The sequence below is a fragment of the Strix uralensis genome, chromosome 6 (genome assembly GCF_047716275.1).
Source record: "Strix uralensis isolate ZFMK-TIS-50842 chromosome 6, bStrUra1, whole genome shotgun sequence".
Classification (NCBI taxonomy): domain Eukaryota; kingdom Metazoa; phylum Chordata; class Aves; order Strigiformes; family Strigidae; genus Strix; species Strix uralensis.
Window position 1 is genome coordinate 34,394,403 of NC_133977.1, and position 27,870 is coordinate 34,422,272.

Sequence of the window (27,870 nt, forward strand, 5' to 3'; positions counted from 1 at the left end):
CCCATCCTCCCCCAGACCGGGGAGCGGATCAGGAGTGACCTGCGGGGCAGCCACCCCAGAGAGGGAGCCACATCTCCACAGCTGCATGGCTCACAGTTGCACAAGCACTTAGCAACAACTGAAGGATTATTTTTAACTTCCACACCTTATATGGCCCTTTTGTCTCTCCCCTTCAGATCCTTTTTTACTATGCAGTGCTCAGATTCCACCTTTCTACACAAACTAAATAAAAATTACCCCAAATCAAAAATCTAAAGATAGCAAGACTTGGCATGACTTAAAAGAAAACACTGCAGATGTGGTTTAGGCTGTGTTCCCTATCCTCTTTCTGCCACAGGCCACACTCTTCCCTTCTGGCAGGGGCTACATATGCTTAATGCCACCTTCGCCTTGGCATTGCCACAGGCATTGGGCACAGGCAAGATCCCCTTCTTCCCCAAACCACGCTCAACCCATCACCTGCAACTTGGAGGTTAATAAATCAACTACTACCCATTTCTTTCTTAACAGCAGCTTCTGGTAAAAGCTTACACACTAGGAATTAAGAGAATTAAGACAAGAAAAAAATGTTAAAGCTGGATCACCTTTATTCTCACATCTGAGCCTTCAGATGTACATCAGCATCTTTTGTCCAGACACTACCACTAGGTAGGTGAATAATAACTACAAAAGTGTAGAAAAAAGTCTATTTCTATAAGATGTGTCCATGGGCACAGTGATTTGTATGGTAACAGACCCCGCCAGAAACCCCAGGGTGAAGGCACCAGTGGTGCCATCAAACCTGAGCGCTGCTCTCAAAGCACGGGGCTCTATGACACAACCCGAAACTGCTGCGCTGGCACTGGAGCCATCATCCCACCAGACCTCCCGCAAACTGCTTGTTACGGTGCCTGGGACGGGAAACACCAAAAACAAATTGCAGAAGCAGGAGTGAGATTTATAATTTGAGGCTATGTTAAAACAAACAGAAAAGCCTTATCTCACTGGACCTTGGTACAGGCTAAAACCTCACAGTGCTTCCCCATTTAATAAAACCAAGAAAGGGAAGCATTCAGAAATAAATACTGAGGACTTGTATGTCCTCAGCAGTTTTTGAAGTGGTTTCTGCAGGGCAGCTGGAATTGCATCACACATCAACTTGGCTATTCTCTGTGATTGGAGATGGATTCTCAATGAGCTGTCACTTCCCAAATCCCATTTCAGAAGTGATTCTGACACTTGCATGTATTTGCAAATTTGACACCCAATGCTTTATTGTTGACCCAGGCTTTTCCTGTCACTGGAAGCCCTGTACTGGCAAGAGAGGCCAGACGCCCATTTTGCCGTGCTTTAGTCATTGTAGCCAGTTAAGATGCTCACAGCTGCTTAAGAGCTAGAGAGAAGTTGCAGGGCTTGATTTACAATTGCAAAGTGTTTGTAAATGTGATTCATTACACACAGAATCACAGAATCATCTAGGTTGGAAAGGACCTTGAAGATCATCTAGTCCAACGTCTAATTCTAAAAAAAGGGAGAAAAACCACAAAAGACCTGATCCCACAAAGCTGCACCAACATTGGCAGTCTCTGTGTTGCTTAGGCAGTATGGATTTTTGGAACAAGATCCTTTGTGTTTCAGGGGGAGAAACAGCTTGCAGCGTGGCAAGTGCTCTTTACTGACTCCTCGGTAGTGATGTTCCCGTGCACAACCACAGTCCTGAGCTGAAGAGTGCACAGATGACACCCACATGGGGAGCCGGGTAATGGCAGTGATGGTTAAGAGGAAATTTCTCTAGAGACACCAAAGTAAAGATGATGCCATACTACTCTGCATCCACCCCCCTCCAAGAAATAATAGGTCTGCAGCACTGAAGCTAATGAAGCTTGGCCTCCAGCGAGCCAGTCTCTCTTCATTAGAGGCAAACATGTGACGACCTCATCAGGGCCTCTCCTCCTTCTTGCCACCTAGTTTTATGGGACCTTCAGGAATGCAATTAGCGCTGAGATATTTCCTCTTTTGTCAAACTGCCTGGCAGGCAGCCAAGGGGTTCAAAAGGCACTGGGCTGCGCAGCCAGCTGTCCCTTCCCGAGCCTGGCTGCAGGCAGGAGGGCAGGCTGCAGGCAGGAGGGCTCTCTTCCCCTCTCCCGCAGCCACCCACTGTTCAGAGTAGAGGCCAGAGCGATGTGCCGAAGGCCTCAATGCAAGAGGGCAACTTCTCCATCCAGAGAAAAACTGGGAGTGAAGCATTCAGGGGTTTGGGAAGCAACTGCCTGCTTTGTTGGAGCATGATGCTGTGGATAATCTGGTTGCATCTCTTTTGGAAGAAAAGAGCACTTCTGCAAGCCATCCCCGATGGCCCTTCCAGAAATTGGATTAATGGTTTAAAACAGCTACTCTGGAGCTGTTAACTGGACTCGGGGAGCAGCAGAACAAATGTGACTTATTAATGACTAAGTGGCATCAACTAACAGTTGGATGCAACTTCAATCAACATTTACGTGTTATACATGACCCCTTTTCCTTCCCATCTCACAGAGGCAGGAGGGACGTTAAACCTCCCACTAAGAGGAATTAAATTCTTGCTTCTCCTTTATATTATCTTCCACCCAAAATCTGCTTCTCCACTTCACAGGGGGCTACAAAAGGACAGCAGCCATATGCAGCACTGTGTGCAGTCATCTCTTCTCTCAAATGCTGACAAAATGAGGTGCCAATATTTTTTAATGGACCCAGGAATGAAAACGCTTTTGCTGGCCAAAGGACTAAGTACCAAGAGACAAGAAGTTCAAAGTTCATTTCAGACTGTTTCAACCCTACTGTGGCTTTCGCCAGGAATATGGGATGCCTGAGCACAATCTGCCTCCCAGCCCTGTGTCATGGTAGTGACTCAATGGGTCAGCTTTGCTCCAGATCATAAAAAGAAGAAATGCCCAGGCTTGCTGATGATGTGCTCACGGTGCCTCTGAGCTGAGGCACGCAGAAAGCAGAGCCATGTACATGCAAATCAGTTTGCATATTTGGATTTTTACTTCTCAGCTTGGAAAACTGTGCTTTCCTCCTTGTGCTCCCCAAATCCTGGGCTTGGGTTGGACTGGCTGCTTTCCCACATTCTCTGTCCAGGATAGGCACTCAGAGGCTCACGATACCACCTTGTTCAACAGCTTGGGCAGGTGTAAACGTATTCAATGGGGAGGACCTCAGCCCATGTGCTAAAACTGAGGTTGGGTTCTTTTGGGGTGAAAAACGCTGTTCAAAATACAGTCATCAGAAATACACTGAGAGGCATTAAGTGCCTTCTACACTACCAGAAGATTCACACAGTATAAATAAAGCCCTTGACAACAGTGATGAGCTCCCCTCACAGGTCCAAGCCAAGCAACTCCCAAGCAAGGACGGAGACGACAATGATCTGCAGCAAAATGACAGCTCCCGATGCGCTGCTTGTTTGGTTTCTGTGTTTGCTAAAACTTGTTGGTCTCCCCTCACGGTGGGATTCAGCCTGCAAGAGTGGTGGGCACCAGAATGCTGGGGCCTTTCATGGACAGATATTGTGCCCAGGAGAAGACAGAAGGATGGCAGGGTGTCCTTTCTTCCCCTTAAAGGAATAAAAGCAGTGACCATACCCCGGGGGACATCCTGCACCCAAGGCATGACGCAAACTTCCATGGCTGTCAAATCTACATGTGCTGATGGACTGGGATGTTCAGCACTGAGCTAAACACACAGTCTTTTTCAAGAAGGCCCTATTTGTAGGGAGGAGAGAGCACGGAAGTCTGCTGGAAGTCACCAGAGATGCTTGTGTAGAAGAGGGCTGTTTGTTAGGTGCAGCTTTGGGCACAGCTCCACTGCACAAGCTCAGACACTTTTGGTGGGCTGGTGAAGCCCCAAGCCTCTTGGGCTGACAAAACCACCTCAAAATGTTATGTCATTGGCACAGCACTTGCTACAGCTCAGATTTAGCATCATAACTGCTGGAATTAAAAAAAAAAAAAAAAAAAAACCACAACCAAAAAAAAGAAAACAAAAAGCCAACAAACCAACAGCAATAGAAATACCAGGAGGCATAGGGAGAACTACCCCACCCCACACAGCCATGCCAGACTCATCCCACCCCTGGAGCAAAGAGGCCACTTGGCCTCAGCCTACCTTTTATTTTCTTCCATAGCTATAAAAAGGACTTTTAAATGCAAAAAACTCTGTCAAATCCCAAACCAGCTATGCTGCTGTTCCCAGCACATGAAGCTCTCCACAGGGACAGAAGAAAGCAGGTGCGACATAAGACACATAACTTGCTTTCCTGTGGAGTGGTAGAGCTCTGGCAGGTATTGCCTGCCCCATATTGAGCAATGTCAAAACATCACTAGCTAAAAGAAAACAAGCATGAACATCCTCTACCTGCCTAGCAACACAACCATCTCAAACAGCCAGAAACTTGCAACCCAAAGGTGTCCCATCACTTACTGCCCAGCTCAGAAACATGCACGGCAAGATAAACAGTGGAGAAAAAATCAACCACTTCCCTGGAGAAAACATGAAAAATAGCTATTTCTCCAAGTTTACACTTGTTTTGAAAATTTTGTCCAAGATTTTCAGTTAAGGAAGTATTTTACTTGCTTGAAAGCTGGCAAATTTTAAAGAATAACCTTTTGCCCAGCTCCAACTGAGGGAATTATGTCTGAGGGCTAATCCAGGCAATTATGTGCAAGGTAAATTATGTGACCTCAAATTGACAAGGAATTAAAGCCATTTCAGCAAACAGAGCTAAATAACTCCTCTACCTTTGCTTAAGCAAAGCTGACTGGCTACATCTTTCCCAATGAATGACTTGTTTTCCCAGTGGGCAGAAAAATCTATACATAAAATACCTTTAGGAATCTTTAACACAGATTTTCTCTAATAAGTAACAGACCGAGACACAACCTTTCCTTTCACCTGTGCTGCACCAGGGGATTATTTCAAATGCTTCATCTTAGAAAAAAAAAGATGTTTCTGCCTTTGCAAGTAAGGATGGCACACGTAGAAGAAATCCAACTGAAGAAGACACCAAAAAGCTTCAGAGGATTCAAGCCTGTGCTGCCTTATTCTTTCCTAGGAATATACTTCAGTGTGCAAGAAATGTGCATGGTTACGTCAAAGTAACACCACCAAAGCCAAGCCTCTGCTCATCTCTGTGGGACCTGGGCAGAGGACAAGCCTGTAAGGAGAGAGCCTTTAATGCTGGAAACTCAGTTCTGATGGAGATAGTGCACTTTTGGCTCATTAGTGTGGATGCACTTAAACCTCTCCCTTCTTTTTTCCATCAGAAAAAGAAAAGGAGCGCAGATCCAGAAACAGGGCAGATTTTGGCAGGTGGGGCAGGTGCAGCCCCTCGCACACCCTGCACACACCAGCCCAGCAGCTTTCCCCATTTCAGGGTGATTTCCCCATCCCCACGATGTGGAGGGCACGAGGGAGGAAAGGCTCCTACCTGAGCAGAGGACTCCCTTATACCTGGCGCAGGAGAAGTCGTCGCACTCGCAGAAGGGCCCGTAGATGTTTCCGAACTCGCTCTCGTAGCAGAGGCACTGGTTGCAGCTGCACTCCCCTCTCCCGCTGCAGAGAGGTTTGCCCTCCGCTTCCCGGCACATGGCGTGGTGCATGTCCCCGCTGGCACCCTCCTCGCACTCGCACCGGGCCCCCAGGTAGCCAGCGTCACACTCGCAGAGCCCGCAGGCATAGGTCCCATTGCCGCTGCACTTGCTGCTGGCCGGGGCGGTGCGGCCGGTGCAGCTGCAGAGGCAGCTGTAGGTCACCACCACCTCCAGCGTGTCCCGAAAGCCAGCTGGCTTGATGGTGAAGGCATGGGAGGTGTCCTCCGCAGGGCAGCTCCGCGCCTCCACGGCCACCTCGAAGGAAACCTAGGGGGGCATGTTGAGATGTAAATTAACACGCATGGCCCCAGAATGGCTGCCAAGGGTGTCCCGGGAAGGAAGGCAGGAGGGAAAGGCAAATGTCCCAAGGAAAAGTCATGGAGCAATTCTCTGGAGTAGGGTCACACTCAGCACATAGAGCTTTACTCCCAGGTGTGCAAAAAAAACCAAAATAGTTGCCCATCTAACGAGGACATCTGCAGCTCAATGCACCAACATCTGCCCGCACCAAAAGCGGTTTGGCATCCTTAACATTTTAAAACTCTTTACTGTCAGTCATTAGCAGTAATTTTCCCCATCAGGGACCACTGGTGAAAGGGGAAGGAACCTGACTATTCCCTTGAAATCAACAGGGCAAAACTGTAGCAAATAGCCTGGTTTTCATGCTATTAAAAATAATAAACTCTGCTGAAACCAAGCACTATGAAGGATCTAATCAATGCAGCACAAGGGCTCAAGCTGTCTGCAAGATCATGGATTTAGAAGGTTTTACAGGAATCCTGATCTGCACACAGAGATGTAAGTCAGTCACGCAGTCTCAAGCTTTCAGCGTGCTGCTAACAGACCATTTTCAATGGATGCTTCTATTAAGACTGGCTTCAGAAGGGTTATACGTCATTATATGGTTACACATCATCCTCCTACTCATTTTCTCCTTGGGAAAATCAAGACAGTCCTATGGCTGTTTGCCCAATTTAATCCTCCTGTTTGGTGGGGGTCTTGGGCCAGCCAGCACTGCCCGGAGCTGCTGCTTAGCAAAGAGGATTAACCTTATTTCAAGAAAACGAGCCCCTTTCCTAGGCATCAGGAGGGAATGATTTTTCTCCAGACATTTGGGGTCACCTTGAGCTCTCACTGCCTGCGTCGTCCCATATACCAAGGGGTGACATGCAGATGGTGGCCCAGCAGCAACCTCCAGCTGGGAGAGCTGCACCTCCAGGGAAACCTCCCTTGACCCCCTCCCATTTCCAAGGCCTGAAGCAATTAGGCAACAAACTCAAATTACAGAGGAGAAGGAGATCAGAAAGGGAGATAAGGGGATCAGGGTAATCCTGCTCCCTTTCACCCGCTGACACCCAGGCCCTGGGACTAAACCCCAGCAGATTACAACCCAGTGCCAGCATTATCCTCTTCGAGGAAAACTTTCTTAGCAGGAGTCAAATCTTGATCCACATGGCAGCAATGGGACAGACAGCAGCTGAACAAGAGGTGATGGAGGGATGGGACCCCCATGATCCTGTGGCACGTCTGCCTATGCAGGCACCGCATTACTTGGGTGCACCCAAAATGGGAGAGGTACCAGTTTCCGCTCTCTGCTGCACCCACTGCCAAACCCCTTTACAGCATGAGCTGCAGTAGCTGGAGCGACCCCTCTGCTCATGCTAAAGCTCTGAGCCCAGGATCAATCACCAGATTAATTCTGTTACCTTGGGGGCTCAGGTTTTGCTGTGGGAACAAGAAGGGCACGTGACTAGCATGGCACACTATAGGGATTGCTTTTACCTGCCCATCAGAGATCCAGTAAGGTCAGCTAAAAAAGCAGAGGCTACCTCCCTTTTTAACACTTGATAGAATAGAATCATAGAATGGTTTGGGTTAGAAGGGACCTTAAAGATCATCCAGTTCCAACACCCCTGCCACAGGCCAGGTGGCTCAAAGCCCCGTCCAACCTGGCCTTGAACCCTTCCAGGCAGGGGGCAGCCACAGCTTCTCTGGGCAACCTGTGCCAGTGCCTCACCACCCTCATTATACTTCATCTAAATCTACCCTCTTTCAGTTTAAATCCATTACCCCTTGCCCTATCGCTACATGCCCTTGTAAAAAGTCCCTCCCCAGCTTTCCTGTAGCCCCCTTGAAGTACTGGAAGGCCACTATAAGGTCTCCCTGGAGCCTTCTCTTCTCTGGGCTGAACAACCCCAACTCTCTCAGCCTGTCTTCATAGGAGAGGTGTTCCAGCCCTCTTCGCATGATCCTTATTTGGTGGGGTAAAAATCCAGCTACTGTTGACTCTTTCAGACTATTTTTATATGCCTCAGCGCTTAGAGCTCTGGTATGTTTGCAGAGTGACTCTTCTCAAATAAGGCAATCAGGCTGCTAATGAACCTGCACCCACGTCCTCACAGACAGCAAAAGCCTGGAGAAGGGGAGAGGGTTACCCACTGGTTTGAGCCCTCCTGCTCCCACCCTTCAAGCCCAGCAACTCATTTATCTATATCTACATTCAATTTAAACAAGCAAAGCTGAGCCTCTCTGGATTTTTATAAAAAAGCCCAGGGTGGATTATGCCATGTATACTGTTAAAATTAAGGGGCAAACTATATCTTTAGTCTGTGCTGCCATCCAATAACCCTAGGAACTGAACACACAAGAGGAGGGTTGCTGCCTTTCTGAGCACCCTGTCTTTTTTTGCAATACCTCTGAAGTTAATCATGACCTCTTCACTCCAGGAAAGAAAAGTTTTGATTAGAATCATAGAATCACAGAATCATTTAGGTTGGAAAAGACCCTTAAGATCATCAAGTCTAACTGTTAACCTAACACTGCCAACTCCACGACTAAACCATGTCCCTAAGTGCCACATCTACACGTCTTTTAAATACCTCCAGGGATGGTGACTCAACCACTTCCCTGGGCAGCCTGTTCCAGTGCTTGAAAACACTTTCAGTGAAGAAATTTTTCCTAATATCCAATCTAAACCACCCCTGGTGCAACTGCGGCCATTTCCTCTTGTCCTATTGCTTGTTACTTGGGAAAAGAGACCAACATCCACCTCACTGCAACCTCCTTTCAAATAGTTGTAGAGAGCAATAAGGTCTCCTCTCAGCCTCCTTTTCTCAAGGTTAAACACCCCCAGTTTCCTCAGCCACTCTTCATAAGACTTGTGCTCTAGATCCTTCACCAGCCTTGTTACTTTTCTCTGGACATGCTCCAGCACCTCAATGTCTTGTAGTGAGGGGCCCAAAACTGAACACAGTATTCAAGGTGTGGCCTCACCAGTGCTGAGTACAGGGGTACGATTACTTCTCTAGTCCTGCTGGCCACACTATTTCTGATACAAGCCAGGATGCTAATACAAGCCAGGATTCTCAAACAATAACAAGAAAACCTTGACTATTTAACAGACCAGGAAAAGACCAGCAGGCCACGGCAATAAAAATTTCACAGGTGAGAGTGTGATGTGAATATCTGGAATTACAGGGAATAAAAAGCCCGTTCCTGACTATTGCATCCTGCTGCCTGATCAAGACCTTTTGGCTCAGGGTACTGTACACAAGACACCTGTACTCTCTCTTTCCTTACAGCTGACCTTGGGCTGATCTATACCACCCAGAGACACTTCCAGCAGAGACACTCTCCATGAGTTTCTATATTAATGTGGCGCAGCATGAGGAGAGCAGAGCAAGATGAGAAAAGCTGTTCTCTATTGCCCCGGACCACTCATCGAGAGAGGTAAATGGCTGCACAGAGGGTGAAACAGCCTCTCCAGGGGACAGATCAAAAGGCAGACTCACCGTATCTCCTATTTTGAGATCCCCGCACTTTCTGAGCCCAGGATAGGACAACCCATCCTGACACGTGGCAGTGAAGGTCAAGCCAATGTCCTCAGGGCTGTCCCAGACTGTGAGCTCCACCTTGGACCGAATACTCTAGAACACAATGGGAAAGCAAACTGTCAGGTTCCCAAAGGCGGGTGGGTTTCTTCTGCTTTAGTTTCTTCTCCTGATTTTTCCAGGGGGTGGCTAGGACATCTCTGCACCTATATGGAAAAAAATCACCCCTGCACACACAGTGACATTTGGGTTCAACTTAACCAGCTCAGGAGACGTCTGATGAATGCAACCAGACTCAAGCCTACAACCCCTGCAGGTGGCTTATGCCATCTAGGACAGGTATGATGACCGCTGTAGCTAGCATTGAAAAGATACAGATACACAAGAAAAAAGAAAGAAGAAAACATTCTCAACCACAATTGGAGCATCTCCAAGCTGAAGGTCAGACCGTCACACATACATCTGCACCTCCTCCTCCCCATAAACCAGCCCCTTAGCGAAGCGCAAAGCCTGATTCTCCACTGGCAGTTATCCTGTGACGTCCTGTGACAGCATAGAGAAGGTGTAAAACTGCACTAACTCTGTCCTGCTTTATTGATTTCAGCCAACTGGTCAGAAAAATGTATCTTCCCTTTTAGGAGAAAATGGCAAACAAAAAGTACCCTTTCAGATGCGTCAGCTGGAAACACCACCATGGGAAAAAATAAATGAAAATTCTCTTTGTGAAACTTTTCAAAGTGAAAAACGTTTTCCATTAGTGAGGCTTTGGTATGCTCCTAACCCCTTTCTTCTGCTTCTCATCTCTTTGCTCTGTTGCACACACAGACTCCTTAAATCAAAACAACATGAAGTTTATAAGTATTAATTTAGAATGACATTGTTTTGTTTAATTCTTCCAATGGCTGGAACTGATTTTTTGTGAGTGGTGTCCAAAAACGATAAAGGTTTTCAAAATGGAGCTTTTTATACAAATATATTTATTTTCCAAGGCCAGCTTGCAGCTCCATCCCTCTCTCCCTTGTCCCCAACCCTCACCAAAGTGGACAGATTAAGGAAAAGTGTTAATTCAGACCTCTTGCCAGTCCATGTAATAACAAAACCAGAATTCACATGCCAGCAAAGAGCTAACGCTTTTGGAACCAGGCAGGAAATACATGAGTTTTGGCTGCATGAATCTAAACAGCCCTTGAGGAAAGAAAGGAATAATTTCCCATCTCTCTGCTGTAACAGAGGAGTCGTTCATGGGGTGGCAATTTGGACTGTACAGAACATCCACCGCCTGTGGGCTGAATGCTGCATGTGCCAGTAAAGCTGAGCATACTGTTCTGGTCAGAACTATCCTGTAGAAATTAGCTGTCACACTGATACACTCTCCCATCTTCCTGCCCAGAGCATCTCATCTGGGGCATGGCAGAAGACAGGATACCAGGCCAGACCTCGGGTTGACCTTGTGTGGGCTCTTCCTATGTTCTTAGACAGATGTCAAGATTTCTTATTAGCTCTATATAGTAATGCTATTAGCCTAATTATAATGTTACTATTATTAGCCACTTTGCACTGTTACACAGCAACACCTTCTCACAGCACTACAGCCACCACTAAGGGCAACTGCAAGATTTTGCTGCTGTGTTGCTGGGTGGCCACCAAGCCCGCTGCGCTTTCAGGGTCGAGGGGAAGATGCTAGAGAAACCAAAAGGAAGGACCTGGCCCTGAGACGGAGCAACATCTCTGCCTGAAATAAAGCTGCCTGCTATAGCCCAGGGGAATTCAAAGGATGGATAGTTTCAGTGTGAAAATAAGGAAATTCTGAACTGGCAGTGGCTCCAGGGATGGCTGATGTGAAGGCTACCTGCCACAGGAAACCCATTGGTGGTGTAATGAGAAATAGATTCAAAACCTGCCTGGACCAGGCTTAGGAAAGTGGTTTTTAAACCAGCATCCTGTTTGCTCTCTACAGTCCAAACGCAGCCCATGTGCCTGAGCAGAGACCCCCTTGTGCCATGACAGCTGGGGCACAGCTCCACAGAAGCCTTTCTGTCTTCAAGGCATGTTGAGATTTGGAGGAAGGTTTTTTTTCCTTAGTGAGGGCAGAGAAAAAAGCAGTCCCTGTTCTCTTTTGCTTCACACTCTATGGGATGGAGGAGAGGCGGCAGCATGCTGAGGAGAAGAAAAAGGGAGATGGAAGATGAAGAGATGAGGGAAAGGGATCTCGGGGATAACGTAAGCCCTGAGCAAGTCTGATGTATGCATCGGTGGAGGGACACAGATGAGAGAGGACCAGAGACAGCCAAAGCACTGAAGAGGAGAGGCTGAGTCCAGGCCCAGAGCACCAGCCACTGACACCCTGCAGGAGAAAATGGTCCCTGTTGCAGCTGAAGGGTTTCTCTAGGATCAGAGTTTCCTTTCCGTGAGTAATAAAAACAGTTCACTCCCACTTGGGAAACAGAAATTTTAGCCTTCTCCTTCAGTCAGAATTTCCTCCTTCATTTCAGGAAAAAGACAAAGCTACCGAGAGGAGACGGGCTGCGTGGGTGCTAGGCTGCCTGTGGCCCCAGACTGCCCACAGCAGAGGCAGGAGCTGCCAGATTCTGGCAGCATGCCCATGGGTCCCAGCCCGCACCCACCACCCAGCTGAACAGGCAAGAAACCAGTCCCGGTCTCAGCAGCAAATCATCCCATACAGTTCATTCCGTGGGGCACCTCTGTCTCAGTGTTGTAGTGGTTTCCAGCCAGCTGCACTGGAAAGCTCACAAGCAAAGAGAAGGAGGGAGCAGGCGTGGGGGCATCAGATTCCCAACAGTTTTCATCAGCTTATATCTATCTGCAAAGGCTTGAGGGGTGGTGAAATGGAGATGCATGTTACAGCTGGGAAACAGAGGCAAAGAGAGGTTTTAATGAGATGGCACTGAGACAACATGCAAAATCAATGTGGAGTGAACATTCATTTCTTTCTCCCCAGCCAAGCATCTTAGCCACAAGACCCTCCTTCCTCAAGGGGACAAACTGGGATTTTGTTTTGCAGTATCTCCAGGGCCTTGTTAGCAGCATTAGCTGCTCATTGCCTTTCCTCAGATGGTGAAGCTTTGGGAAGCACTCTTCCCAAGGGCATAACCAAATACTGCTTTAACTGCAGGGAGCTGTGGGGGAAGGGAAGACGAACGTTACAAGTCATGCAAAGCACAGCACAATCCTACATGACCTCTGGATGTGTGAATTCCTCCAAAGAAGTCCTTCCTTACCCCCTTGCACTAATGAGCATAGTACCAAGAAGAAGAGCTTGCTGCCACCAAAAGCTGTGTTCACAGGTCCTGTCTATGAAGGACCCTACCTGAAGGCTGATCCATTATGGGGTCAGATCCCCATGTCCAGCTTCAAACCAGCAATATCCTGCCAGGAGCACAAAGAGCCAACCCATAAGAATTCAGGGAGAAGTCAACAGAAATGTCGACAACTAACTACCCAACGAACATGCAATTTAGCTGCTTCTAATTGATCTGCTCCCCTGATCTCCATGGAGATGGACAATATCAGGTCAGCAGTACAACTGCAGGTTTTTTGCTGTCCTCCAGGCCTGCCCTGCCAATGCCACATAGGCAGGGCTCCTTTGGGACCCAAGAGACACGGTGATGCTCATGGGGTGTTGAGGATCAACTTGTGCTGCACGGAGACCAACACAAGGATGCGACCTTAGCTGGAGCCTGGTCATGTCCTTGGGAGGTCTCTGAACATCAGATAGTGAAAAAATAATCTATTTTACCTACTGGTAGGGTGGTCTGAGAGAGAATTGGTTTAGATTGGGGCTGTATTTTTAGGGTAATTCTGCACAGGAGAGATGTAGGGTAAAATATCTGCTGTGTTGCAGGCTCCCTTGGGTATTCCCGTGCTCCTTCTCCACCTCACACACCTTGTTTCCCTCACCAGGATGGATGTCCCAGCTCCAGCAGTGCGTGGAGGACCAGGCAGGGAGGCAGCCAAGCTGGGTGGAGCATGCTGGGGAGAGGCGAGCTGGCCGAGCTCTTGGCACTTTGCACGACAACAGCTGCGGTATTAGAATGCACTTACGTTGTAGGCCTTGACGATCAGCTCGATGATATTCTTGGAGTCTTTGTGCAAAATCTCCACTGTTGTCCCAGGAATCAAGGCAGTAAAGTTCTTGAAAAAAAAAAAAAAATAAAAGAAAATGCTGAGATGCAGAGAGGAGAGCAGAGGGCAAGGAGGGACTGACCAGATCCCCAGGAGAGGGGGTGGAGAATGAGATCAGCCCTCCTGCTCTCTGTGGGCGAGCAGCAGCATCTCAACGGTAGCAACGTGGCTGCTTGTTGTTTTTGCTGAAGCTTTGAGAGCCAGAGCAGAAGTTTCTGAAAGCAACCTCGCCTGAAACATCTCCCCTGCATCTGCAGAGGAGCAAAACCCCATGGGGCAGCTCCAGACAGAGATCAGCCCTTGTGGCTCAGGTCACCTTTTCCTTTCAGAGGGGAGAGCGGGACAGCAAAGGAGTTCAAATTGTATGTGGCATGTCGGGGCCCTGGACTCCATGATGGAAAAACACAGCTGGGCAGAAACACTGCACGCGATTAGGTAATGGGATTAAGTCACTGCAGAATGGGTTGAACAGGTTCCTGCTCTCTCGCATGCTGCACAGCTGGCAGCCATCCGAACATCGAGATTAAGCTGGAGTCTATTTTAAGTCTTCACATGCTCACTAACATATATATCTGTTTGCTCTAAGAAGCTTTAGTGCTTTTTGCTGAAAGGACTAGCGGGGAGGGATGGCAGGCTGAGCCTTGCCTGCCTGCATGCATCTGCCTGCCCCTGCCAGCCCCACAGGCAGCATGTGGCCATGTGCATGCACGCTTGCGGCTGCACACATGCGCGCTTGTGGCTGCCTCTGCTTCCCAGTGCCGGCTGGAAGATGCTTTCAAGAGGCATTTAAATCTCCCCCTGGCCCAGGTGGCTCAGCAGCGCTTACCTTGTACAGGACATAATGACTTTTCGTAACAGCAAAAATCAGGTGGATGTTGTTTTCAGCAAGTTTCTCCCCAAGAAGCGCCAGGGAAGGGTAATCCTAGTGGCATAAAAAGGGCAGAAAAACTGATGAGTAACGTAGGAACAGACTAATTTTATTGCTCTTCTCCCAACAGCAAAATTCATTCCAAAAATGTGGCATGTTTTGTTGGGGGATGAAGTCCCTCATGTATCAGCACAATTCCAACTGAAACAGCAGAAATTCTGTCATCCCTTAAATATTTCTGCTGCACCTTTCACTAGAATCTATGACCAACAACACCATTAGCTGCAGCAACACCTGAAACACTGTATTTCTTTCTTTCCTCTTTCTGCTTTGCCATCAGCAGATGCACATTTGTAATAGGCTGGCTGCTGTCTCCAGGGTTGCGAGGCAGGGAAATCTAGAACTGGAGTAAATGGAAATGTATGATTTTTCTTCCAAAGCAGAAACATCCATTGCCTGCTCTTTCTTCATACTGGAACCATAAAGAGATTACAATAAGCTCTTTAATTCTGCAGGCTTCCCAGACAGAGAGGATATCAGGAAGATACTGGTCTAGCTACCCACAAGCAACAAAATAATGAACAGGGCTCACTTTCAAGACACCGGCTTGAGTTTAAAATCCCAGACTTCTTCTGTAGTGCTGTTATCAGAAAAAAACGCCTTGTTTACTTGCAGACTGAAGAGCTAATTGGGAGCCTCCAAGATTTAAACATGGAAACACCAAGGCAGCATCCCCACACCAGCTCCGCAGCATAACCCCATGTCAGTACAGGGACTGTCCTCCAGCATGCATATGCTTGCTGGGGATTGCACAGGTGAGTGGAAAGAGGGTTTCTCCGAGGATCCTAGCTTCCATCCAGAAACACCTCCTGTTACAAGGTGACATCCATGCAGGAACAAAAATTGTAAGTAATGCTTGTGATCTGCTGAATAAAGCACCCTTCTGCAGAAGGATGTGATAATGAGGCAGCAGGCAAGTGCTCTTTCACCCCAGAAGTTTCCTCCACTGAGTTTAAATTTTAAAAAAAGGGCCAGTTTGTCTATTTATTACTAAGACATATGTTAGCATTGTGCTGAAAGGCTGTGAATAAGAGTGTCCTGTTGTGCTTGCTAGTGTAGCCACATCAAGGTAGACTCAGCCTCTCTAGGGAAAAGCTGACAGTCCACTGGACATTTTAGAAAAGGGATGACATATTTTATGTTTCCTCTACATTTTTCAGGCAAAATCTGATGCTCTTCAGGACACTAAATTACTTTTCCCTCCTTTGCAATGAGCCCTGAAGGAACTCACTAAGCTCCTAACTCATCTTTGAGCATCACAGAAGCATTCACTGTGGGGGGATGCCCAAGGGGAACCGCAAATTTTATTTGCAAACTGCAGGAGCAGGGGAAACCACACTGGTCAGGGAGTGCATTTGCCAAAGGCTACTGGAGTCGGGGGTGGCTGGTCTCCAGAGAGGTCCACCAACACCCTGAGGTCTCCAAGGGCTGGGCCCCCATGTCCCCCCTCACCAGCTGGCTGGATGCACTGTACTCATTGACTTCATTCAGGTGGCACTGGCCATCATGGGGCTGCACCAGCCCTCCCAGCTTCCCATCCAGGGCTATGTGGGGCACGTCATCCGTTGTGAAGACCAGCAGGTGAGACGCCTCCTTACGCCAGCCGATCTTCTCCTGAGGGAAAACAAACCCCATGAGACAGCCAGTCTGCCCTCGCCAAGCCCACGCTTTGCCCCTCGCCCTGCACAGGGTCTCAGCCATGCGCCCATCCAGCAGCAGACCCATTAACACTAATTAGAAGAGCACCATGCTCCTGTTCACCCATCCCTGGCAAGAAAACAAGATGTCAGGGGCCCATCTAGCATTTCTCAATATCTCCTTCCAACACACTTACTTAAAAAGGCATGAGAAGGTATGTGGACTGTCCACCAGACCTTCTCTACCCAGATCCAAGAATAAGAATTTCAGCTGCTTTTGTAGCCAAAGGAGACCTGCCAAATTCCTCCACACACATTTAATCTGACCTTATTTCCTCAGCTCTGCAGAGTGGGCAAGGCAACAGCGAGAGCTGCAATATCCACCCTGCTCAGCAGTTTCATTACCACCCACTCGTAAAGGCTGTTTCTGAGCAGTGAGACACAGCGAGGTCCCTGCCCAAGGGGGCTGGCTTTGGTGCACCCATGTGCATGCACAGGCACTCTGTGCAAGGACCAGACATTATTCACCATGGAGAGAGATGCAGGGATAGATTTTTTTCCAAATAAAGGGATAACATTTAGTGGATAATGTTTCCCTCCCACAGAGCTTCTACAGGTTTCTGGCTTTGCATCGGTCTGAGAAGTAGATCTGTGCCTACAACAGCACACTTAGGTTGTTTGTAGCAATGGAAGTGGAGGGAAACAGAGAAGCCCAAAGGAAATTTTTGGAAACCATAGTGCTGCAGCACACTCCCCTGCGCTTGCTGGCTGCTTCCACTGCCAGCTCATGCCAAGCCAGGCGGGCTCAGGTCCTGCCTGCCAACCCTGGCAGAGAGATCCTGCCGCGGCAGAGACTGGAGCCAGAAAGCCCCATCTCCCAGATCTTCCCCTCGCCTTCCCTCCTCACACACATCCAGCATCCTGCCAGTCCACAGCTCAGAGCAGCACAGCACAAATTCCTTGGGAAGGGATGAGGGAAAAGCTGGTAAAAGCTTACTGATGGGAACATAGTGCAGATGAATATACTGAAGTCCTCCAAAGCTTACTGCTCAGTTTATTCAGCAAAATCTGATATCTGCCTTGTTTTATATTAACATGATAGCCTACAAACTGCTACAGCCTGGCTGCAAAGATGCTTCCTATGGAAAGCACTGGCATGGACAGAGCCAGAGGGTAGAGCCGGCAGAACCATGGCTGCCAGTGCAATTTTCGCCTGCAAATGTGAGTCATTGCCCAAAGCCTGCTGATATATCCGATAAATATAACTCTTGCTTCAAGGACACCATTCTGGAGTAGATTTCTTTTTCCTCCCTACTGCAGAAGGTATTTTTTCTTTAATGGCATTTTAAAGACCCACACAATGCAAATAACGCCATAGGAAGAAATCTTTGGCAACATACAGCCTTTGCCATGTACCAGCACATTACAATCCAGCTCAGTACGCAATGAGGACTTTTTTGCTCTGGGAAGCAGGAGTCATTCCACTGAATTGACCCCACTGGACAAAAGGCAAAATCTTCATGCCATAATGTAATTTCTTAAGAACTCAACCCAAAAGTGATTACAGCCCTAAGAATGCAAGAGGCAGTTCTCGGTCTACTCAGCCACCAGGTAGAAGCTCATCCAGTTCACTTTTCTCTACACATCCAAAGCTGATTTCTTTTTTTTTTGTTATGATTGAGGCCAAGAAACTCTCAAAGAGATGAAAAGGATTAATCTGAGTTTCTTTTCCTTAGAAATGCTCTACACACAAAGAAAATGAACTGCATTCAAGCAGCAGTTACAAAGCCACTTCAGGGGCGATGATGCTGTTTACCTGCCTGCTAGCCCACCTTTAAATCAAGGGCTAAGCATCCCTTTGCAGGCAAACTCTCTGTGCCTCCAACACATGCTTTTTTCCCACATAAACAATAACAAAACTGCTTTGGATGCTTAGTTCAGCAACTCGCTTCCTAAAAGCAATGAGCACCCACAGTTTCCATGCCAATCTCTGGGCACTGAGAGCATTTGATGCCTTAGAGCATTGGACCAGGGTGTCTCAGATGGGGTGGCCAAGCCAGTGCTGATGCCACAATGAAAGAGCTGGAGACCTATGGAAAAAGCACCCGGAGAAGCCGGCACATCAAGGAGCCACCGCATCTCACGCTGCCTCCGCCAACGGCTTCCAGGCGCTGGAAAATACAGCTCTTCAGCACACAGTTTCCACCACGAAACCCAGAGCAGCACTCTGCTCTGTTTAAAACAAATAACCAAAGAGACTTTCATTTATTTTTACTGGACTGGGACTGTTGAACAAAAAAAACCTGCACTGACGTCTGCCCCCTCATCTGGTTTTTGATCCTCATGGGCTATAAAGGATTTTGAAAGCAGGGGTGGAACCAGACCCAAAGCAGAGTGAAGTGGGAAGACGTGTCTCCGCAGGGCTGGGCACACTCTGGATCCTGCCCCTCCTCCTACGACAAGCTGCAGTTGCCTCCCGTATCCCAAAAGACCAGCTTCTCACTCCTTACAGCCAACACCGACTGGCAAAATGGCCATAGCTGTCTCAGCACAGCACAGCCCTCCAAATCCTATTGAAAAGGCTGCAAAACACTGCATCAGTATTTCCAAGCCTGAAATAAATATATAAATTTATGCTTTGAGCACCGAATAAAAATGGTTCTATTGCCAAGACATCAACTGCCAGGAGATCCCCCTGGATTCATCAATTGTCTAAAACCCCACCAGTTTTACAGGTGCAGACCTTTTTGCAAGCAAGAAACAGATATAGGTGCAAGACAAGTATGCCTAGAGATTAAAAGCCAAAACCTCCTTTGTTTTGCATAGCTCTGAAAGGCACCTCAGTGTCTCCCAGATGTCTTGGCCATCTCCATGTACCAGTGTCTAGCAAGCACCAATCAAAACTATTTCAAAAGACATATTATTTTCTAATCCAGCATTATCTCCTTGCTGCATCTTAGTATATAAGATCTGAAACTTATACATAACACCAAGCCATATGATGCTTGCACTTAAAGAATGGCAGAAAACCAAAATACTGCAAATGGAAAATGTAATTACAGAAGGTTGATTAATATTCCTGGCTTACCATTTTAGCATCAGGATAAAGGCTTATTGTCTCTGGCTCTTTCATTGCCTCTAGAATAACATTTACCATATCTTCATCTTTCAGAAAGGAGCCAAACCCTGGGCCTGCTCATTAGTCTGTATTAGCTGTACAAACTTTCTCCTGCTCCTTGGGTTGAAAACCAGGCCAAAAAATGACTTGAGTGTTACAGAGATCTTAGACACCTCATGCAGAAGAAATGCTTGATATGAATTACAGTATAAAAATACCTAGTCAACAGAGTAGGTATTGTTTCTGACACCTCAGCACCTCAGCGCTTGAAGGGGAGGAGAAGACCATACTCAGACACTGTGGCTTGGAAACAGCAAGGCTCTGCCATGCCATGCCCAGCTCTCCCCAGGACGTCCCCCTTGATGTCACAGACTCTGCTGCTAAGCACAAAGTACTACATGCTGCATTGCCCTGAAGGCAGGGGGCTTTCTAAGGTCGTAACTGCCCCAAATCGTGGGATTTGAATATGGTAGAGGGTGAAAACTGGAAAAAGCTGGAACATGCCAGTGAGATGCAATGAGGTACCACAGCAGTGATAAGAAAACCCACTTCAGAAGTCACCAAGGTGTCTGTATGCTGCTCTCCCTGCACTGGGGGAAAATAGCTCCTGAGTTACTAGAAACTACTGTCTGTGCAGGGTTTAGTCCCCACAATACTTCATTAATCACAGCAGGATACAAAGCACCATTCATTGCAGCAAAGAGCATCCTCATCAGGAAGCAGAACCCCAGATGTCTGCAACCTTCACTCTCCTCGACAGTGCTAAACCCCACCACCACCCACGGCCATGGACCAATCTGGGCCATCACTCGGCCACCTCAAGGGAAATTAATCACTAAGCTCCCATTTTGGCTACAGAACTTAGGAAGTCCGTCAGTTGGCCTGAAATTTTGGCCCTTTTAACTCTGGTCAGACAAAGCCTTTGCTGCTCATGCCTGCAATCAGCAGGCAGCTGCTCCACCCACAGCAAGGGGCTGCCAAGGCAGCGCGAGTTATGGTGCAGCCGGTTCTCCTGCCTTGCACACCAGTCCCATGCACTTTCCCACACCTGAGCTCCAGTAATTAATTAACTGCTGCGGCTGCAGAAATTCCTCTGTCATGACCTGCCACATCACGCCAAGAGCCATGTAAGCCATGTAAGCACACACACACACCTCTGCTCACTCTTCCTAGATGTTGCTCAGTCCTGAACTTAGATGGTGCCAGCATCTAAATTCACTTTCTGAATACAGAAGGGACCAGGCTGTATACTCAGGAATGACAGTTAAAGATTTTGGTCCTTACCAACAGTTTGAGACTGGCACAAATGTGCAGGAAATATCTTGCAGGTCTCATGCCTTCCACCAACACCTTCAAAATGAGCCCCTGTGATACACACTGCAGTATTGCTGCACTGTAGGGAAACATTGTCCAATTTTTGCAATAAAGTGGTGGAAGAGACTGCAAAAAAACACACGGTGGGTGGCACAACTGAGTCACCATCCTGAGATATCTCTGCTCTAACCATGAGAGCCACCTCTCCAAAACTGAGAAGCACTTTATGCCCAGATGAGTATTGGGAGCAGCACTGTAGTTGTGTCAACAATATCTTGTGCCAGGCTGGGAGAGGGAAGATGACTGTTGGGTGGCATCAGATCCGACGAGGCAGGTTCAGTCCTGCTGAAAGCATGAAGCATAAATGAAGCCAACCCGGATCTCATTTCCCACAAGCCTGCATCCCAGCACTCCTGCAGACGATGCCTATCTCCTGGCTCGCAGAATCCAGACCCAGAAGAAAACACACCCAACCAAAGGAATATGGAAGGCTGGAGCAAACAAAATCCAAACTGTATGTCAAAAGGGGAAAAGACAACTGGAGTCTTCCCTGGTGAAGCTCAGCCACATGGTGGAGGGGAGCAGACACTTCCATCCCTGATACATAAAGGGATATGGAGCAGCCTACCTAATCGTTCCAGAAAAATCTTCAAGTGAACATCTCCAAAAACCCTAAGGACATGGCTAACATGGCACCAAGCTAATGAACTCTGTCTTTAATTACTGCTAACAGCTCCAGTTTTGCTGACAAAGAGGGAGAGCAGGCTATCAGCACCCAGAGGTGGGATCATCCAGCTCCACACAGAAAGCGGGCAGGTACAAGCAGTAGGAACCAGCGCCAATCCTCAACATGGGTCAATCGCTGCAAGATGTGTTTGACACACTCTTAAGAAATGCATTGAGCCAACACACAGTGCTGTTGCACACAAGTGTACATGAATCTTAAAGGATTTTGTCCCAGGTGCTCAGGAATCAGCACCTACAAGTCTAACCGTGATGAAATCTCAGCCCTAAATTTGCATTTGCAAAAGCTCCGTTTTTACCCCTTTAAACTAGAAAAACATTCTTTGGATGTTTGTGTATAAAAGCATATGAAAACAATAGCCTTTTCAAGGCATTTTTCATGGTTTCTGCAAGAAAAATTTAGTAGTTACTTCCAAGAAATAGCATACTGAAGCTTTACCCTGGTCCAAGAACAGAGCAGAAGAAACCTCCTCCTCTTTCGCTTTGCTTTAAAACCGCAGAAATCAGAACAACTCACCTTGCACACAGCAGCCTGCAAAATCGCATCAAAACCACCCTCTGGAGCATCACGGTTGCGGGAAACTTTCTGTTTCTGAACTTCTTCATTGAAACGATCGACTTTATCCGTTAGGGACAAGAGGTGGCGGAAGCCAAAGGATGGGACACAGCTGGGGAACAGCTTGTAACTGCAGGAGGAATAGAGGAGTGATCACCTGGGAGGAACCACACCAGCAGCCAAGAGCTGCAGAAGCCACGAGCTCTACCATGTTGGTCTCCAAACTTCTGTTCAGAAAGGTAAAATACTTTCACGAGGCTTCATGTTTTGGACACTTCAATTTCTGGCTATTTATCTAAAAAACCCTACAGCGGAGTCCCTTTTTTTTGTTTGTTTTTCCCCAGGGGCTTTGAACAGCTGAAGTTTCCAAAGATCTCACCAGGACTGAACATCTCTCTCCATGTAAGGTGTGAGTGGAGACACCACACACCAGCCTGCCCTGAGTCATGCAGCTCATAAAGCAGTTTTCACACTGGGAATCTGCAGTGCAGGATGTGACCCATAGTGATGTGGAGGTTCTGTTTTGTCAGAGCCAGCCTCCTCAGCAGCCTGGGAGGGTGGTGTGAGCCGTGCCCCATGCCTGCAGAACCAGTGGGCTGGTGTCAAAGGGCACCATGCAGGAGCATCACTGCTGATAGCTACTTTTCCCCTATTTTTCAATATGCATTTTCACTCTGTCATCCAGTTTTCTTAGCAATACATGCCGCCCCTCACCCCACTACACATCACTGGGCATGTGGCAATTGCCTAACACAAGATGTGTTAATAACTAACACCAACTCATGCATCCTCCCACTCTTCCTGCAAGCTGGTGAGCAAACACCATCTCTGCTTTCCAGAGCACCACTGGAGCAGAAAGGTACAAGTGGCACCTAAGGCAGAGAAATGCTTCGGCAGGCTACCAGGAAAACTTTTTCCATACAAAACTATCAGGAGGCAGCTTTGGTGCTCACCACGTGGCCAGGAGAGCTCAGCAGAGCAGCTCCTGTGGCATGGGAAATCAGTGAGTGTGTGCAGGGGAGAGGAATGAGAAGGGTTAAGAAGAAAATGTGTTTAAAAAGTTGGGCTAGCTCTAGTTCACTCTTATCTTCAAAGATAAAACCTGGAGAACAATTAAAGGCCTCTGCTGACACATGACCCACTAGGGGTAAGTTGTAAGAGGCTTTTTACACAAAGGAGTATTTAAGATTTACAGCTGGTGGGAACTCAAATCCCTCACAAGGGACCCCAGAGCAGGGATTTCCACTGCACAGCCATGAACACACCTAACCACGGGGCAGGTCCCACTGCCCCAGGAGTGGCTGACAATTAGAGCCATCCCTTGTGATCAGCTCTGTGTTCAGACTTGCATCCTGCTCACACCCAGGGCTGAGGCAAGGAGTTTGCGATGTCTGAAACCTCTGCACTGCAGGGTCTCAGCAAGCAGCCCGTAACCTATACGATACACCTGGGTGCTCTGTTTGCCAGAGCCCTGGTGCAGAAAGAAAACACTGACATGCTATAGGGTCCCACCTCCCATAAAGATGTATAATTTAATCCTTTTTTGTTTGTTTTACACTCCAGGTTTGCTGGCAGAAGCTGCAGGCAGCAGCAGGACAGACAGTGGATATCTGAGTGACTACACAAGGGCACACAGCAGTGCGGGTGGGTTATCTCAGGCTGTAACCTCCAAAAGTCATATCACAGATAGATGGACAATTAGGTGTTCAGTCAATCCCTCTGCCTTCCTTATCTTTTTAAATTTATTGTTTATTTCCTTCATATTATCTCTCGAATGACAGCATAGCTGCAAGAAGCCACGTCCTGGCTCCCCGGGGAGGTCCCATCCAGTATGCTGAGCCACAAGCAGGAGCGAGCAGCAAGCTGGGGTGAGATGGAGGAGGCACAAGGGATCCCAGCCAGACCCCGCATAAAAACAGGGCTGCACACCACCCAGACCCGCAGGACAGCCATCACATGAGGAGGAGAAGGAGGAGAGAGCCTGGACCAGGGGCAAAAAACACCCACCTCAGCTCATGTTTACTTGCAGCTTTTCTTAGATGTGAGCAGGCTACTGGACAAACTGTGTTCTGACACTAGAAATATCTGCAGACAAACCCACACCTGACAAGCCACCTCACTGCCACATCAGCGAGCCACCTGGCAGCAGCGACAGCCCACTTGCACAGCAGGCAGGGGAAGGCAACTCCACGGGAGCCAGCACCCCTGGTTTGGATGAAGAGGAAACAGATGGCAACTGGAAGGGGGCACCCACCAGATGAGCTGCCTTGAGCAATCCTTCCTAAATGGTTTCCCAAGACCAGGCTGGCTTAATGTAACCCATGAACACAAAAGCAACCAAAGCGGGTAAAACCAAAAGGACATGCAGATAGCCTGATGATGGTGGGAAAAGCTGAGGCAACAGCTCTGGATGCCCTTGATGAAAGGGCATTGGCAGTTTCAGGAATGCCTTGCTGCAGAGTTGTCCAGCTCCATCTTCTCCTCCTCTTCCACCCCTCTCCTCCTGTACATTTCACTTGGCAAAAGCCATGTCACTTCAATTAAATCATACACTGGCTAAAGTTTCCAAGATTTCTCCAGCTGGAGCAAAATCCTGTCCCCAGTCCACAAGCAACATGAGCGGGTGATGGAGACTGAGGATGACACAGATGACTGAGAGCACCCCTCTGAAGCCATGCCAAATTTCTGAGGGGAAAGAGCTACGAAGAGCATAGTGTACAGTGCCATGGTGGCAGAGCCACCTCCCCGGCTCAGTCAGCATGGTCACTTTTGGCTAAGCTTCATGGCCAAAGCATGAGTTTTCAGTGTTAAAATCCATTTGATTTTCATCTCTGGACAGAACTGGTGAAAAGAGAATACAGATAATTTTGTCTGGACGACAGTCAATGTGCAGTGAGATGCCAAATGCTTGGTCAATGCCAAAAGTTGGCGTAGAAACCCATAGCTGATGAAAGCACTCTTTAATCTACCTCTCATATGGAAAACTTAAAGGATGCATGCTTGCAGAGCTTGGCATCCATTTGTGTGGTGATCTTGCAATATAAGTATCCACAAATGGCTCAAATAAAAGTGCTAACCTACTGTCCTTAATGACTAGAAAGCACCCCAGTGATGGATAAGGTGAAGATGGGGACCACAAGGGTAAGTGTCAACAGTCACATTCTCCCAGGAGGGCACTGGCCACTGTATCCATCCTTTCGTGTCAACATCCAAACCCATCTGAGCCTGAACATCCCTCACTACACCCAGTTTCACTCTGGCATAATCTCCAGTTCAATGGTCTTGATCTCAACTCCAACAGTTAAAATCAAATTAAAAGACTCTAGCAAAGACACTAACAAGCCAAAACCAAAAGAAGGCTCTGATATGACTGCAAAGCAAACCACATCATCTGTGTCTTTTGCAACTGCCAGTCTGCTTTCCTTCCACAGAAATAAAGATGAAAAAAACCTGCCTGACATCTTCAAAACACATTACAAGAACTCCAGGCCGTCACAAATCTCATTTCCCCCAAACACTTCTGTTGGGAAGGACTTACGCTGCCTTGGTCTCCTTATCTGTAAAATGGAGACAAAGAGCTTAATTGATTTACGCAAAGCCAAACTATGACTCAAAGCTAGGATCAGAAATCAGGAATTTCTGGCTCCTTCTCCTTTTTCTTAAAGCCTGTTAAAAAGCCTGCTATGCCTGCATTCTCTTCAGGTACTTAAAAATAGCTTCAGGCTCCTGATAGAACAGTTTCCCACCTATAGATGCACAGATCATCCAACATCCACTGCAAAATTGGAAGTTGTCCTATTTTGAATCACTCTGGAGCACCACAGTGACAGCCATGGCTAATCAGCATTCCTAAAAGCCAGAGCTTAAGTGTGGTTCATTATTTAAAGCAAGAATAGGAAGAGAAGATTGCAGCCAGGCTCTGTGCAAACACAGGGCTTGTCCCTTTGGGATACACCTACCACTTACCCAATGCAGGGATTGTTTTGGTATCTTGGTGCCGTGTAGGAGAAAGGAGAAATATTTTTGTCCACAAAAGAGCCAAACCCCAGCCGGAAATTGCTAGTGAGCTTTCGCATCTCTTCAGCCAGCTTGGTCCCCAGATTGCGAATATTATCTAGGTCATCATTCATGGACAGGGAGAGATCCATTAGGTAGTAGAGGTCCACAGGATAGTCCTCCACTTGCCGAACCTGAACTCGGAAGGAGGTCTGGTCACCTGCATACACACAAGAGTTGAAAGCAGTGAAAAGGAAACTCCTAGCACACACAAAATCCAGACCATGTTGGGTTTTTTTCCCCCCTGCAGAGCAGATCACTTGCAAAAGAAGAGGGTGATGGGAATAAGCTTTTCCAAACCTATCCCTTAGGAGACTAACAGGAAAGCAGGTAATGACTTTGGGTCCCCTTAAGCTATGTAGTGTACTGGTTAGCAAGAAAAAGCCACATCTATGGAGTGCATGTCTCTATTCTACTTTGGAGATATGGGAAAGGTTCTTTCTACCTCAGCTGAGAGAATGTCTAAGGGGGGACACAAGAAAAATCCTGCTGCCCCGACTGTGTACAGGCCAGGGCATTTTCCCAGAAAAATGGAAAGAAAAGCAAGCAGAGTGAACCTCAAATGTTTCATGGACTACTGAAAGAGGGACCCTGCACATGCTTACTTGGGTACATCCTTAAAGCAAACCAGGAACAGTCCAAGAAGTCCTGCACAAAAGAGAGAAGGAGGTGGAACAGGAAAAGAAGGAAGGTCAGGAGAAAACAGCCAGCGTGAGATGAATGCAAGATGTCCTCTGAGCTGTGCAGGGAAGCCAAGTTGAAGCAGACACAGAAGAAACACCTTTGAAAAGGACCTCTCCCCCAAAAAAGTGCTGTGCCACCATGATTCTGGAGAAAGCAGGGCAAAAGGGAAGTGAACTGGAAACAGAAGTTTGTTAGGGTCACCCAGGGAAGCACCGAGGCAGAGATGAAGGTTCCTGAAGTGATGAACATGAGGGAAGGAGCTGACAGGGCTGAGTCACAAGCTGTGCAAATGTGAAGAGCAGAGGAAAGCCCTTCCCTTGATCTTCCCCTTCGCCAAACCACTTTCAACAGAGATGCTCTCCAGAAGGGGTTCCTGGGAAGGGAGGCCACTGCTGGCACTGCCCACACCTCAGAAAAGGTGGAGTGGCTTCAAAGTGAAGTCAACTTCACACCAGATGAATCTTGGTGGAGCCAGAGAGGAGGTGGCGAATGTTTGCCTTATGCCTTGCTGAGAAAGGGGTCTAAATGGAAACCCCAGACTCCAGCACCCTCAAGCCCCAGGTTGGTTTGGCGATCCCATGTTCCCAGCTGCCTCCTCAGCCCCTTTTCCAGCTCAGTGGGGTCTCAGACCCAGGGACTCAGATCCTCTCAAGACCAAGCTCCCCCTCCTGCCCACCTGTCCCAGCTCTTCATGGCTGAAGCTGAACTCTGGGCACTGACAGGTTCTGCAAAACACTCATGGCTTCCCTTCTTCTTCCCCAGAAATTTAATGCACATTTTTTTAGTATTGTGAAAACATTTCCGTAACCATTTTATTGTTCTCCTTGTTGTGCACAGCAGCACAGCTGCTCCCACTTACTTCCAGCCCAACAACATGCAGCAGCAGCATCCCAAAACTGCTGTGCTGGCAAGACACAGCATGAGGGGCTTCGCAGCCCAGCAGGCAGGAGCCCTGTGTGGCACCTGGGGTTGCGCTGTGTCGAGCAGCACCCAGGGCCAAACACCCTCCCTGGCTCCAGGATATGCTTTGAGGTGATTCCTGCAGCCATCCTTGTGTGTGGGGAGCAAGCGAACACCCTCTCCCAGCCCTCTGCAGCAGCTGCTATGGCCCAGCAGCATCCACCCCCTCGGCAAAGGAGCTGGGGTGCCTGCACCCCAGGGCATGTCCATCAGGGTCAGAGCCTGCTTCTTTTGCAAACAAAGCTGTGAAGGGTTTAGATCCCGCTCTGCTCTTTGCTTCACCTGTTCTCT

At 47.9% G+C, this 27,870-nt stretch overlaps 1 protein-coding gene across 1 annotated transcript in view; it reads right to left on the bottom strand.

The window, feature by feature from the left end:
• ITGB5 (integrin subunit beta 5) overlaps window positions 1-27,870 on the bottom strand; it is a 63,131-nt gene that overhangs the window by 19,526 nt on the left and 15,735 nt on the right. The window contains exons 4-10 of the mRNA XM_074873628.1: window positions 25,846-26,095; window positions 21,841-22,009; window positions 15,963-16,124; window positions 14,409-14,504; window positions 13,502-13,591; window positions 9,401-9,535; window positions 5,447-5,876 (exon numbers count right to left, since the gene is read on the bottom strand). Of these exons, the coding sequence (XP_074729729.1) occupies window positions 5,447-5,876; window positions 9,401-9,535; window positions 13,502-13,591; window positions 14,409-14,504; window positions 15,963-16,124; window positions 21,841-22,009; window positions 25,846-26,095 (1,332 nt within the window). The remainder of the gene's footprint in view (window positions 1-5,446; window positions 5,877-9,400; window positions 9,536-13,501; window positions 13,592-14,408; window positions 14,505-15,962; window positions 16,125-21,840; window positions 22,010-25,845; window positions 26,096-27,870) is intronic.